This window comes from Lasioglossum baleicum, chromosome 7, assembly GCF_051020765.1.
Source record: "Lasioglossum baleicum chromosome 7, iyLasBale1, whole genome shotgun sequence".
Taxonomy (NCBI): Eukaryota; Metazoa; Arthropoda; class Insecta; order Hymenoptera; family Halictidae; genus Lasioglossum; species Lasioglossum baleicum.
In genome coordinates this window covers 3135954-3150713 of record NC_134935.1, presented here as the reverse complement: position 1 = coordinate 3150713, position 14760 = coordinate 3135954, and the positions used below count along the sequence as shown (strand labels likewise).

Below are 14760 nucleotides of genomic sequence, written 5' to 3'. Positions count from 1 at the left end.
GACCCTAAAGCAAATTGAATTTGCAATAAGCTAGTCGAAAATAGTTTGTGCCAATTTTCATCCCTATATGTCGACATGGGGGTAATAATGGGGCGACAAGGGAAATTGTGTTTTTCCGTAATTTCTCTTATCCTTTTTAATTGAAAATTCTGGAAAATATCAGGCATATTTTAGCTATCAGATTGCACATCTATGGATTTTTTCAGAATTCTTAGCTGCGAAACCGAATCATTAAAAATAAAATAAATGTTGAAGTGCCGATTTCTTGTAGAAGTTATGAAATGTTCTAAGTTTATATTTTTACGGTATCAGCATCTCGTTATGATTGTTATTATATAATTTTCTCAGATTTTTCAAAGTGGGTTAAAAAATCTATATATATCCATAGTTAAAAAAATTAAAAACCGGTAATTTTTTAGCACTCTCTGGCAGAAATCCGGTTAACCTTGGAAGTTATGTATTCTTCTCCTTTGTTTGTATGCGATTAACCGGCACTTATTGCATAAAATATTACGAGACTGCGGATTTTATGCATTTATGGCAAAAATAAGTTGGTGTCATTTCAAACGTTAAAAAATTTTAGTGTCGACACATTTCTCACAATTTAATAACTCTACTAAAGAGAAGAATAAATTCCTACTTGGTTCCTATGTCTTGTAATTTATGCCGACAATTTTTATTTTGCATAAAGATCCACAGTCTATAGCTTTTTTTCATGTTCGACCACGTTTATATAAGCTTCGTCTTCGTCTCAACACATCACGAATGTCTAGCACTAATGTTACCAATACATACGTACATATATTAATTTATGTATTATTAGTTTAGTCGCATTCCAGAAACTGCAAAGTGCTCCTCTCAATTAGTTCACACCGGATCGCCCTCTGGCAGAAATCGGGTTATCCTTCAAGGTTATATTCTGTCAGAAGGCGCACGAAATACCGGTCTTTGATTGTTTTAACTATGCGCCCCTCTCTACTTTGAAAAATTTGAAAAACTTATATATTAATCCTCTCTTTGCACTCGGAGCCATTTTAGCTCGAAAATTAAACGTTTCTTCCGATGTAGCATAATGCCCTTCCATATAATCTTTTTCGTTTTATGGATATGAAATTGATATAATATCTCATACAATACTTAAATGTTTAATAATTGATTAGATACCAATATATTGAATAATGTACACAATATTTTAACACATTACCTACCGGTGATTATTCCATAATTGTTGAAAGTCTATGGTTCATGGCTGAGGATTTTTTAATAGAATCCTTCAGTAGAAACAGCAATTTTAATCATAAACCACAAACAACTCACCCTCAATAACAAAATCCAATAATTTCGTTCGGGATTATTGTGTAAAAGAAGATTTTTAAGCTTCCGTTTGTGGTGCGACACAATTATTGAAAAGCCTACCTAATAGGCTACCGGTAGATAAAGTGTTAAATAATGGTACAAGCAATTCTTGCTAGTGACTCTGAGTCACCACTCGAGTGCTAAGGGTTAACAACCATAACGAGATGCTGAAACCGTAAGAATATAAACTCAGTCTTTCATAACTTCTACACATAAGTCGGCACACATTTCAACATTTTTAAAAATTCCGTTTCGAAGCTAAAAATTCTGATCAAATTCATAGATGTGTAGTCTAATAGCTAGAATATACCTGATACTTTTCAGAATTTTCAGTTAAAGAGGATAAGGGAAATTACGGAGAAAAACCTGATTCTCTTTGTCACCTGATTATTACCCCCATGGCGACATGTGGGGTTGAAAATTGGCAGTAAGTATTTTCTTTGGATGCGCTATCGAATGGCCTATTGCAAATTCAATTTGGGTTAGTGAGTTTCTTTAATGTTTGTTTAATATTAACCGTCGTACTTCTCAATCTCGGTGAAGCATTTAACAAATGACATTGGCGAGAGCCAGTACAGCGACAAGCTGAATGGTTAACTGTGAACAGAGAAATAAAAACTGCGGTACGAAGGTGAAATGAACGATTCGGCAAATACTTAACATCGATCAGTTCAGTCTGAACTTCTTCTTGATTTGCGTCGTTAAACGTTTGTACCGGGCGATCAAAGCTAAGTAACGAGTAGGTGTCCTCCGAGTAGCCACCCTCAAGCGTAACAGCGTGTAAGCGTTAGTCGATTGATCCTGCTTACCGTGTAGCAATCACGCCTCGAGTCTGCTAATTAGCAAAGAGAAGCGCGTTCAATTAAAGAAAGGAGATATCGAAAGATATAAAGTGGACCGCGCTCCTAAACGCTGAAAAGTGGACTCAACCGAGCCACGCCATCAAGATCCGCCGCGTCGCGCCGCGAAAGAAGCGTAATCATCACCGGTCCCCCCTGGTACCCCGTTCGTTAATGCGACCGCGCCGAAAGTGGTTTCCGCTGGCGATTAATTAGCCGTCACCTAGCGGATCAAAGGGAAACCAACCACTTAGCGTACAAATGTTCGCACAATGCGCGACCAAGGGAGTGCGCGCATGTGTGCGAGTTCTTCCCGTGGTCGATTGGTATGTGTGTGTGTGTGTGAGACGCGCGTGCTTCTGCGACACAATTTTTTGCAGTTTGTCGTTTCATTGAGCGCACCTCTCGTAGTCGATGTATGTAAATAGCCGCACTTTATCCCTGAGTTTCGCCTCCCCTTTAGTTGACCAGTTCTCATGTATCATTTATCAATAAAGCCGTTGAACATTACTTAGCGTTTCCTTTTTCTTTGCTCGTTCTTGTTTTTGTTCTTCTTTTTTTTTGTGGTACACCAGCGCACACGCTCCGCGTCCGTTTGTTGTTGTGCCGATGATCGATGACGGACAATCCCCCTCCCCTTTTGGATCCCTCTCGAACTGTCATCAATTATTGGCGCGCCGAACGCAGTACCAACACGCCTCCTCGCGGTTATTATTTTCACCGCCTGCATCGGAGAACGTTTCTTCCCGACTTTTGTTCTTTTTTGCAGTCGTGATTATTGATTATTAGTTGCCGCTACCGCGAGCGTAGTTGTGTAAATGTTGCGAATGATGTCTGAGAAGATGTGTTTGTGACCAGATCGCAGGTAAGTAAGCATTTACGTTCATTAAAGCCCCGTTGAGACACTAGGTCAGTGTTGGGCACGGCAGGGGCCCCTGGGCTGCCTACTTCCCCCACCAACGTCTCGTTCGTGCATCGCGCCTCGTGCCTTTGATCCCCCCTCGCACATTCCACCCTAGCTGACCGCGAAAGCACGAGGCACCGCTGCGCAAGCGAGGGTGCGCGCTGCACGAAAGAGACGGTGGCGGGGGAAGCTTCTTGCCTACGCTGCGGGAAGAAAACGTGCCCATCACTGCGCTAGGTTGTTGCGTGCGAAATGTCCGATTTGTTTAGTCGTTCACATTCTTCGTCTCCAAGATTGTCGCAAATATCTTCGAACTTCGAGGCTTTGAATAACTATGCAGGGTGTCCCAAAAATGTTGTGCCTTGTTGGATCGGGTGGTTCCTGAGGTCATTAGACGTAACCTTTTCTTCTGCGGAAATCTTCTCCGCAGCTTCGTTAAGGAGTTATTAACGAGAAAGGGCCAATGCCAACGCTACGCTCCTACGATTTTCGTTAATAACTCGTCAGAGAGGAAATGAGAGTGCTCACGCCCGGGGTTTTGGTGTCCCCACTTTTTCCTGCATCATCTTTTAGCCTGGAACGGAAGCTACATAATTTTTAACGCGAATCAGAATCCGTTTCATTTTTATTTAGCCTGTGACATGAATCAGACCTACCTGCAACCAAAGCAGGATTCATGCCACAGGCTGACTAAAAATGAAACGTACTCTGATTCGTGTTAAAAATTATGTGGGTTCCGTTTCAGGCTACAAACCCTGGCAGAATGCTTCCGATCGGAGGCATTGATACGGATTTTAGAGAAAATATTCACAATTCAGAAGTATAAAATATTACTTTACGGAGTTAAAACTGATGGGAAATGAAAATGGGCTTATTGAAGAATGAAAAACAACAAAATAACATAAGTTTCCATTTATTATAACAAAGAAACGAGAAAATAAACAAAATGTTACACGGAAAAAGTTCCCGATTAATAGAACAGCTGGAAGAAAGTTTCCGAATCGATTTACTTGATTTTGAAAAACAAACATATTTTTCAACTTTAAACAAATATTGTGATGTTATTATAAAAGATATTGTATTGTTCTTTGCAGCAAAAGATTCTGTAGACTTTCTCGAATACAGTGATATCTAATATTAATACATTATGAATGTTGAAACATGTTTAAACAATCGTTAAAGATGGAGAGACACCACTTTTACACCAATTTTTTAGGATATTTTTCAATTTATCTCAAAAAATAAGAGTCCAGCGCAAAATCGAACTATACCACGCGATAGAGCAGACTTTTATCTTGAGAAGCCACCCGTCAAGATTTTAACATCGAAGTTTTTTTCGAACCAGAAAGCAAAAAATATCTTCGCCCGACATGAGTTGCCGTAAATTGCCGAATTGGTGTAAAAGTGGTGTCACTCCGTCTTTAATCATTGTTTAAACATGTTTATACAATCATAATGTATTAATATTGGATATCACTGTATTCGGGAAAGTCTACAGAATCTTTTGCTGCAAAGAACAATTCAATATCTTTTATAATACCATCACAATATTTGTTTGAAGTTGAAAAGTATGTTTTTTTTTCAAAATCAAGTAAATCGAATCGGAAACTTTCTTCCAGCTGATCTATTAATCGGGAACTTTTTTTCGTGTAACATTTTATTTATTTTCTCGTTTCTTTGTTATAATAAATGGAAGCTTATGTTATTTTGTTGTTTTTCATTCTTCAATAAGCCCCTTTTCATTTCCCATCAGTTTTAACTCCATAAAGCAATATTTTATACTTCTAAATTGTGAATGTTTTCTCTAAAATCCGTATCAATGCCTCCGATCGGAAACATTCTGCCAGGGGTTGTAAAAGATGATGCAGAGAAAAGTGGGAGAAAACTCTCATTTCCTCTCTGAACTCGTTACTAAAGTCGCGGAGAATATTTTCGCAAAGGAAGAGATTACTACAAGAATCACCCCTTTCAAGGAAGAACAACACTTTTGTTACATCCTGTATAGTGCACCTGCAGACATAACATCAGCATTATACAGGATTTGCACTACAGATTAATCCTTTTGTAGATCATACTCACCTTTCTGCACTCAAAATTAACCATTTTATAGGTCTTGTTCATCGTCTTGCAAATCAAACTCACGCTTTTGCAAATTCGATTGCACCCTTTCACGGATCAAATTCACCCTTTCACAGATCAAGTTCACCTTTTCGTACATCAAATTCATCTTGTAGATGATTTAACAGTACAATAATGTCATTTCGTCGTTTTTTGTGATTTTGAATGTTTTTCGTGACCACTTAGTGGATGTTATTAATCATTCTATTACAACTATCACTCATACAGACTGTCATAATTATTACAATAAATATATACATAAAATTACTCCGCGCAGCAGCAGGAGAACCATTACATATGAATTTATATGTGTATATGCATAAATATTGTTTATGATAAATAAGCATTTTAGGTTATTTTACATATGTATAAGCAATACAATTTTTCTTTCTGAATAATAACTTTACGTCGTATATCTTTTCTGTCAGGGTAGCTTAAGAATGCAAGTTTGCAGAAAAACTTGAATTGCAAAAGGGTGAATTTGATGAACAAGAAGTAAAATCTGATCTGTGGAAGAGTGAATTTGTTTCGCAAAAGGGTGAAGACCCGCAAAAGAGTTACACAATTTGGAGTGCAAAGAGGTGATCTACAAAAGGATTAACATGTAGTACAAAACCTTATAAAACCTCGTGTTTCGAATGCAACAATCTAATGTCATTGATCTAGGGTAAACAATTCACAATTCTTGGTACTGTTCGTGCCTCGCAAGAAGTCTCGCGGCACAGAACAAGGGAAAATGGTGCCCCCGCTCTCTCCGCTTATCCCCACCCTTGATGCTGTCGCAGTTCTAATGTTTAGACATTGACGTCACGTAGAAGAGAAAGGTGACATTTTGCTATAACTCTTGAACCAGAAATTTCCACTAAAACTCATTAAAAAATGATTCCTATCTACTGATAATTATCGTAATAAATATATATTTTTTATAATAATTTTATAATTCATTGTTTAAATTTTATTGTATTCAAATAATATTTAAAATTGTTTGCTCGTTACCTATTTAGTACTTTGCCAAATAATTTAAATAAAACATGTCTCTGATTAGAAATTTCCTCGTATTCCCTGACATTTGGTCAATATTTCAACAAGTACAAAGAAATTTACAACCAAAGACATCGGTTCTTATGGTTCTTGCGCCTCTCATGGTCCAAGAGTTATAGTAAGATGTCACCAAGAACAATGTCACTAATAACTTGCGTGGGGGATGATGTGGGAAGTAAATCGTGCTCCCTCTATCAGGAAAATTTGGAGCTCGAGATATCCCTTATCAAAGATTAGGAATTTTGACAATTTCCATGCCTTTGCTATGCAGTATTTGTTTAATACATCATTTAAATTAATTTTTCATTTAATTTAATTGCCAGTATAAGTTCTTATCGTGAAGGAATCTTTTTCACTTTAAAAGCAGAGCAGAGAAAAAATATTAAACAAGTTATCCAGGGCATTCAGATGAAGATGATCGTCTTTCTTCTGCGAAACATACTATTTTAAAAATGTCCAGCTTTAAGTATTCGTTACGATTACAATTTTTATTATATTTTATTAATTTCATATTTTCGAGGCAGATGGATATTTAGGAATCAATACAAACCTTGTACATGTCAATATGAGAAAATTTCTCGACAAAATGTCACTCGATTTTCCACTCCGGACTAGGGCTGTTACTTTTCCGAAGCTTCGACTATTCGAAATGCATCAAGTTTCGAAGTCTTCGAATGGTATGAAGTTGTACTGATATAAACATTAGGCGGCATAAAATATTAAAACATGCCCGACTTCAATCTTTTAGCTGTGGTGGCGTATTTTTTTCGAAATGTAGGAGTGTTCAATCACTTTTTACAATAAATATGTTTCTTCTATCGATCGTATTTGCTGTTAATAAATGTTAAATGCTTTCGGCGCAACAGTTCGATCGTTTATTACTAGTCATGAAGCAATTTTGCTAATTGTCAAACAAAATCAACGTTTCGATCCTAGTTTGGATCCTTTTCAAGATTTATTTGAATCGCGTCTGTAAAGTAAATATGTTATAATAATTTCAAAAATTATTAACCCTCATCTGTCCCTCATTTCACGAACTGAATCTGTTCCTCGCTGTCAAATTGACACAGTGCTAAAAGATCGATGAAATAACATGGTAAATAGTTATTTTTCGATGTCCTTTTTATTGAAATTGATAAGTTAACTTTTGCATCTTAGGTTTTTCATTTATGTGTTTCGCATTAAGAAAATAAAAGCCACACAGTTTCAGGCAAATATATCTACAAATAGCAGAACAGTATAATTTATTTCGGGAAAACTGTGTCACATTGACACGAGGGACGGATGAGGGTTAATTGATTGAATATAAGGAATGTTGTTCATAAAAACTCATTCACTTGCTTTGGAGAAAATAAATTCTTAATAATTGTGTGGCACGTGTGTTACGTGCGTCGGACATGCTTGTTGTCAAGACACTGATGTAAGAACGTATTGAAAACGATCTAGGTTATATCTATCGATATAAGGCGGTTTGAAAGGTCATAGTATGTTCTTAAATCCACTCTCACGAATACACCTTGATGGTAAATCGTTATTAACGTTCAACTTTTATTGGAATCAGTTTCACACAGTCAATTGTATGTGAGAAACAGCTAGTTCAAAATTTTTAGATAATGACAAAAGTAAGGTTTATTTGAAAAATTCATCATAGAACATTACTGGTTTAGTAATGTTGCGTAATATTCATGTATCTTAGGTGTCTCATACCTAAGATTTACGCTGCGATGTTTAATCATATGAATAGTATCCAATAGTAGCCTTTGATGTAAATTTCTTCTTTGTCAATAATTTTGACGTTCTCAAAATCAAATCTATGATCCATTTCAAGTGAATGTTTCGTCAAAGCCGTATGTTGTAGTGGAGGTAAGAAAATATTATGCTTATGTTCTGTGATACGGATTTTCAAGTTTCCGGACGTTTGTCCAATATACATATTACTAGATGACTATATGACTACATCCCAAGCAAGTTATTGAGTATACAGTATTGCAACTTTCTAAACGTGGTAGCTTGTCTTTAACAGATGGAAATAAGGTTTTAAGATAATGTGGTATCCCCCCTGAAAATTGTATGAATTCCTACTCTTCGAAAGATCCTTTTTATGTTATTTGAGATGTTCTCAACATAAGGTATAACAACGGTATTTTTCCAATTGATTGGACCAGTTCTTCTAAATCCATCTTCCTTTCGTTTTTCACAACCAAAAGAGGATGATATAATTCAAAGATACGTTCCTTGAGGATGTTTGACGTAAAATTTTCCGAGTAACCGTTGTGTTTTAATACATTTTTTATTAACAGCAAATTGTTGGGTCGAAATTCAAGATCAGAGAGTAAGATAGCTCTATCTATCAAAGCTTTGATCAAGCCCACTCTATGTTGCAAAGGGTGAAACGAGTAGAAGTTTACATATCTACCCGACCAGCTAGTTTTATGAAACCAATTCGTTTTTAACCTATTTTCTGTAATTGTATCAAATACAACATAACAGCGAAATTTCGAAGTTCAAAGCTTCGAAACTCCGTTTCCTTTAATCTTCTAATGTAATTTACTACGGAGGTTTGACATTCGAAGCTTTGAAACTTCAATTTTCATCACCTCCGAAGTTTCTGAAATCGAAGCTCCGAAATTCGAAGCTTTGAAACTTCAATTTTCGTCACCTCCGAAGTTTCTAAAATCGAAGCTCCGAAATTCGAAGCTTTAAAATCTTCGACCTGCGAAGGAAAGTAACAGCACTGCTCCGGACCACTGCGGGGCGTACCCCTTCATCACGGGACTTCTTGGGAGACACGCAGAATACAGCTTCTTAACATTTCTAATCTGCAGCAGAAAGATTTCGCCGCCTGTTCCTGCTTCGTATCCCGAATCCTGGTATAAATATTATTCACCTAAGACCTTTAACGACCATCTCGAACCCTGTAGGGATCCTTAACATGCCTCGGCGCCCTAAGAAAGCTTTTGTTGGCCGTCGATTCTTCCCGATACTTTGATATCCTACTGAAAGCGATCGGGCGCTCACGGCAAAGTGGTTGTAACTTCAGATCGAGAATCTGGAGGATCTGCTGAAGGAGAAGGACAACCAGGTCGACATGGCAAGGGCACGACTAACGGCGATGCAGGCGCACAACTGCAGCAGCGAAGGTGCGCTCAGTAGCCTGGAGGAGGCGATAGGAGATAAGGAGAAGCAAATGGCGCAATTACGCGAGCAGAGGGACCGGGCGGAGCAAGAGAAGCAGGAAGAAAGGGAGTTGCACGAGAGGGAAATCGCCGAGTACAAAATGAAAATTCACGCCCTCGAGTCTGAGGTGAGTTCCCCACTCCCAACCCCACCCCCGTCTTCTCTCCCTGTCATTCGAGAGTTTCCTGTTTAACCTCTTCAAGGATAGCTTTGTTAACTCGATGCGAAAGCTCGACGGCCCGTATCTAGCCCGCAAAAAACCCACTGTTTTTCAACGTGTCATTTCAGCGAACTGAATTCTCTGGAATTTACTCGCACAACATGCTCATTCAAAAATACACAACCTAACCATTTACAGCGAGTGATCGAATTATCATGAACACATGGAAAAATTGCACAAACATAGCTCCTGTCTTTCTGGATATTATTTTGCTATAATAGTGTAAAATATTATAGTATAAGATGTACATGTATATTAAGATATACATATGTATGTACTCCCTTTTAAATCTTCTTAAAGGATGGTTAAATAGTAGTTTTTTCTACTTCGGCACAAAAATAGTTCGAAACAGCTCCAATATTTAAATTGTAATAATTGGAGCAGTGATGAAGGTATAGGTTCAATATACAATGTAAATATTTATAAACACAAATATTAATTGACCATAAATTCATACCGCGTTTAACACAGTACTTCATTTTGAATTGGTTTCAATTGTTTTTCTTTATTGGTTTGCTCAAATTACCCGAAAGTGGTGCGGCCACTTTACTGCAACAGCTCATTCAATCGAAAAATATATAAAATCATTGTCATATGTTATTGCCAAAACCGCGCAAGTCCACTTTTTACCAAAATTGTGATTTTTAAATGCTGCTTGTTTGTTTCTAGAATTACATAAGTTTTAAAATCTTGACCACTCACTTTGTGCACCAAAGTCTTCAATTATTCTTCTAATTCTAATGGTTCTGAAGATGTTCTAGAAAATGTGGCCTTCGCATTCAATTTCGAGGACTACTTTCATCCTTCTGACCATGATACAGTTTTAAGGATGCTTGTGTAAACGATTTTAAGATAGTACAGGATCAAAAAATTGTGTTTTCTTGACCACTCACTTTGTGCACCAAAGTCTTCAATCATCCTTGTAACTCTAATGGTTCTGAAGATGTTCTAGAAAATGTGGCCTTCGCATTCAATTTTGAGGACTACTTTCATCCTTCTGACCATGATACAGTTTTAGGGATGCTTGTGTAAAAGTTTCTAGGATAATACAAGATCAGCAAACTGTGTTTTATTTGTAATTTCACATTTTAAAGAACTACATGGTGTCGGCAAACCTTGAAAGGAATGGTTACTGAGGCCATTAAAAGTAATTTTTTCCTTAGCGAAGATGTCCATCTCGGCTTTGTTACGAGTTATTAACGAAAAACATTGACCAATCAGAGGGCGGCTACAGCCGACGGACTCCTGCTGCAGGAGTCCTGCTCGGCCAACGGCAACGGCATGCTCAGCGAGACATGTCGGCGAGCCGGGATCCGTTCGCTATAGCCGCGCTCTAATTGGTCCGCGTTTTTCGTTAATAACTCCTCTAACGGGTTAAGCTACGGCGAACATTTACTAAAAGGAAAAAGTTACCTCGAATCAGCCCAGGAACCAGTCTTTTCAAGGTTCTTCGACATTTTTAGGGTACCCGGTATATCATGCGGCATAAATTTAAAAAAATGGAAAATCGTACCGGTTCTAGAAACATAAAATAGATGAATTTCCACAGGGCAAATATGAAATTGCTTAAGAATCTCCAATAGTTAAAGTGTAAAGTGGTTACCCTTTCAACAATACCCTAATCAACCCTTTAAACAGGGAGAGCAGAAATATCCGCTCTGATTGATTATTCAAAATTGCGGATGATATGATTAGTAGACAGCGGATCTTTGTGCAAAATTAAAATTTTCTTTACAATTTGCAACAAACTGGAGTGAAATAGAAATTTGTATCCTTTCTTAATACGTTTAATAGGTTGAAAATGATACAACAGTATTTTAACATTCTTCTAATGTCTTTATTATTTTAAATTACACCTACTCATTTTTACCCTAAATCCATAAGATCCGCTGTCTAATTATTAGCAACGCATTAAGGACCATGTAGAACCATGTACCTACGCCCCTTTCAAAATAATATTACTTTCAAACATTCTTTCCTTTAAGGAGTTAAACCAGCGACCGAGTAAAAGTGCGAATTGACTTGAAGCGTTTCTACATAGTGGTTCATAACTGGTGGTACAATCGTGTATAGAGCGATTCTACGAAGACAAATTGGTCGGAAGAAAGAGGAAGTAGGGTGAATGTGCCTGTAAGTGATTAGTTAAGAGCAAGTCGCCCGATGAGGGGAGAGAGCACGAATTAAGGGGAAAAAGTTACCCTCTCTCTGCCAGTACCGGACACATGCACAGTGTCGCCAGATCGGGGATATCGAGGGGAATACAGTTTACCCCCTCTCTGATAACCAGATTAATACGTGACCAGTCTACGGTCCTAGTGGAGGATGTGCAGCTGGAATGGGATAGTAGAAGGGGAGAAGGTGGAGTGGGGAAATCGACAGGTTTTGGTCGATTCTGGCGACACTTAGTCCAGTCAACGAAAAGTTGTACAGGGAAATGGAAGGAACACAATTTTTAACTTTGGGTCTTTGTTTGGATTAGTTAGGAGATAAACATACTAAAACTCCACACTCTTAGGAGGTGAGCATCGTGCAGGGGGGCACGTAGAAAATCCCCTTTTTCGGATTTCCGCTTATATCACGGAAATTATGCGGCCCAGCGATAAGACCATTCTATACAAAATTAAAGCTGACAAAACGTGCCAGAAGATTGATTTGATTCAGTTTTTCGCTATCTCGCATAGTTTCCGAGATATCCGCGCTCAAATTCACTTATTGTGCTGAAGAGTTAGCTAGTCAAATAAGGCAAAAAACGTAAGGCAAAAAGCGTAAGGCAAAAATGTCTTTTTCACAATTAGTGAACTTTGAGCACGGATATCTCGGAAACTATGCGTCCTAGCAATGAGACCATTCTATACAAAATTAAAGCTGACAAAATGTGCCACAAGATTGATTCGATTCAGTTTTTCGCTATCTCGCATAGTTTCCGAGATATCCGCGCTCAAAGTTCACTAATTGTGCTGAAGAGTTAGCTAGTCAAATAAGGCAAAAATTTCTAATTTCACAATTCGTGAACTTTGAGCGCAGATATCTCGGAAACTATGCGTCCTAGCGATAAAACCATTCTAGACAAAATTAAAGCTGACAAGATGTGCCACAAGATTGATTGGATTCAGTTTTTCCGCTATCTCTCATAGTTTCCGAGATATCCGCGCTCATATGTCACTAATTGTGCTAAAGTCACTAGCTACTAGTCAAATGAGGCAAAAATGTCTTTTTCACAATGAGCGAACTTTGAGCGCTGATATCTCGGAAACTATGCGAGATAGGGAAAAACTGAATGGAGTCAATCTTATGGTACATTTTGTCAGCTTTAAGTTTGTATAGAATGGTCTTATCGCTAGGACACATAGTTTCCGAGATATTCTCACCTTCTAGGAGTAGGGACTTTTAGTATGTTTACCTCCTAACTAGTCCAAACAAAGTCCCAAAGTTAAAAATTGTGTTCCTTCCATTTCCCTCTACACCCCCCTTATGAGCATTCATTGACTGGACTAACCGCACATGCACGACAGCGGCGAAACGCGTCACGTGACCGTGCCGCGGCGGGGGAGTGGGGAATAGGGACATAGAAGGGGAAGGTAGAGTGGGGACACAAGTCTTAATCTGGCGACTCTGGTTAAGAGAGTAGAACCGTGCTACAATTATTTATAACTTGTTGCCTTCTGATATAATGAAATATACAGGGTGTTTCCTACTTTACCGGCAAGAGAAAATACGAAATACAAGTGAAAATACGAAAAAATGTTATATGAAGTTTATTTATAAACACTTCATTACAATATTATAGGCAAATATTGAATGTAGCCTGGATAGGTGCGGAACAGCAGATTTAAAGCTGAATAATACGGAAGGTCGATTATATGTACTTTGCCTGTACTTACGAGATTGTATTTCTTAACGTACGAGGATCGTTAAAAATTTTTAAATCATCATTTCAAAATGACCACCTTCTGCATTGATACAAACTTGACATCGTTTATAAACAAATTTCATATAACATTTCTTTCGTATTTTCACTTGTAGATCATGCTCCTACAATCTTGCCGCAAAAGTAGGAAACACCCTGTATAATGATTCTTAGATTTCTCTTGCAACTTCTCTCCTCATATACAGTTGCCATTCTACTCCTACTGTCAATTAGAAATTAATGAGATGCTGAAAGTGTAATCAAAGCAGACGTACCAATAAGTGACCACATAATGACTAGTAAGTAAATCAAAAACAATGGCTTTATTCACAATATTCCGTATGTCATCAATATTACAGTAAATAGTAATATACGGTACACACACTACACCTTATATTGTTAATACGAAAGTGAGAAACCACTCTGTGCACCAGAAAGACGTGCAGTCCGGAGTTTTGCACTCCAAATTAATTATAGATCATATTCACCTTGTTGCACTCCAAATTAACCCTTCTGTGTGCAGGTCCTACTCATCTTTTCGCAAATCAAATTCACCCTTTCATAGATCAAATTCAGCTTTTTGTAAATCAAATTCATCTTATAGATTATAGATGATTCAACAGTGAAGTGATACAACATCATTTCGTCGTTTTTTGTGAGTCTGAATATTTTTGCTGATCCTTCAAACCGCGGACACTTACTTACTGGCTGTTATTAATCATTCTGTTGCAAATATCGCCCGTATAAATTCCCATAACTATTACATGAGCATGTGCATAAAGTTACGAAAAACCATTATAGATGGATAGAGAATTTATGTGTATACATGTATACGTATCATTTCATGTTATTTTACATTATTACGCTTATGCAATAAAATTTTTCTTTTGGAATAGCAATTTTACATCGGATATTTTTTCGTCAAAGTAGCTTAAGAAAACGAATTTGTAGACAAATTTTGTTGCAAAAGGGTAAATGAGACCTGCAAAAGAGTTAATTTGCAAATTAAATTGCGTAAACGAGTGAATGTCATCTACAAAAGAATTAATTTTGAATGCACGCCTGTATAATCTCACTACCCGCAACCACAGATAATAATTATTATAATAGAAAGAATGTTCAAGTTCGTTCTCTACACCAGGTCCGGGCAACTTCTTCCTCGCTGTCGCTTCACGATTCCCACTGCCAGTGTACCGGT

General features: G+C 37.6%; 1 protein-coding gene across 20 annotated transcripts in view; it reads left to right on the top strand.

Annotated features, from left to right (window-relative positions):
* The window catches only part of Brp (ELKS/RAB6-interacting/CAST family member bruchpilot), a 251684-nt gene that overhangs the window by 188166 nt on the left and 48758 nt on the right, over positions 1–14760 (top strand). For 18 of the 20 annotated variants that reach the window (XR_013009213.1, XM_076426878.1, XM_076426877.1 and 15 more), the window contains one exon: positions 9299–9562. The exons of the other annotated variants lie outside the window; for them this stretch is intronic. Coding sequence is in view for 17 of the 18 variants with exons in the window: in XM_076426878.1 (XP_076282993.1) it covers positions 9299–9562 (264 nt within the window). In the remaining variant the exon portion in view is untranslated. The remainder of the gene's footprint in view (positions 1–9298; positions 9563–14760) is intronic. 20 annotated transcript variants of the gene reach the window in all.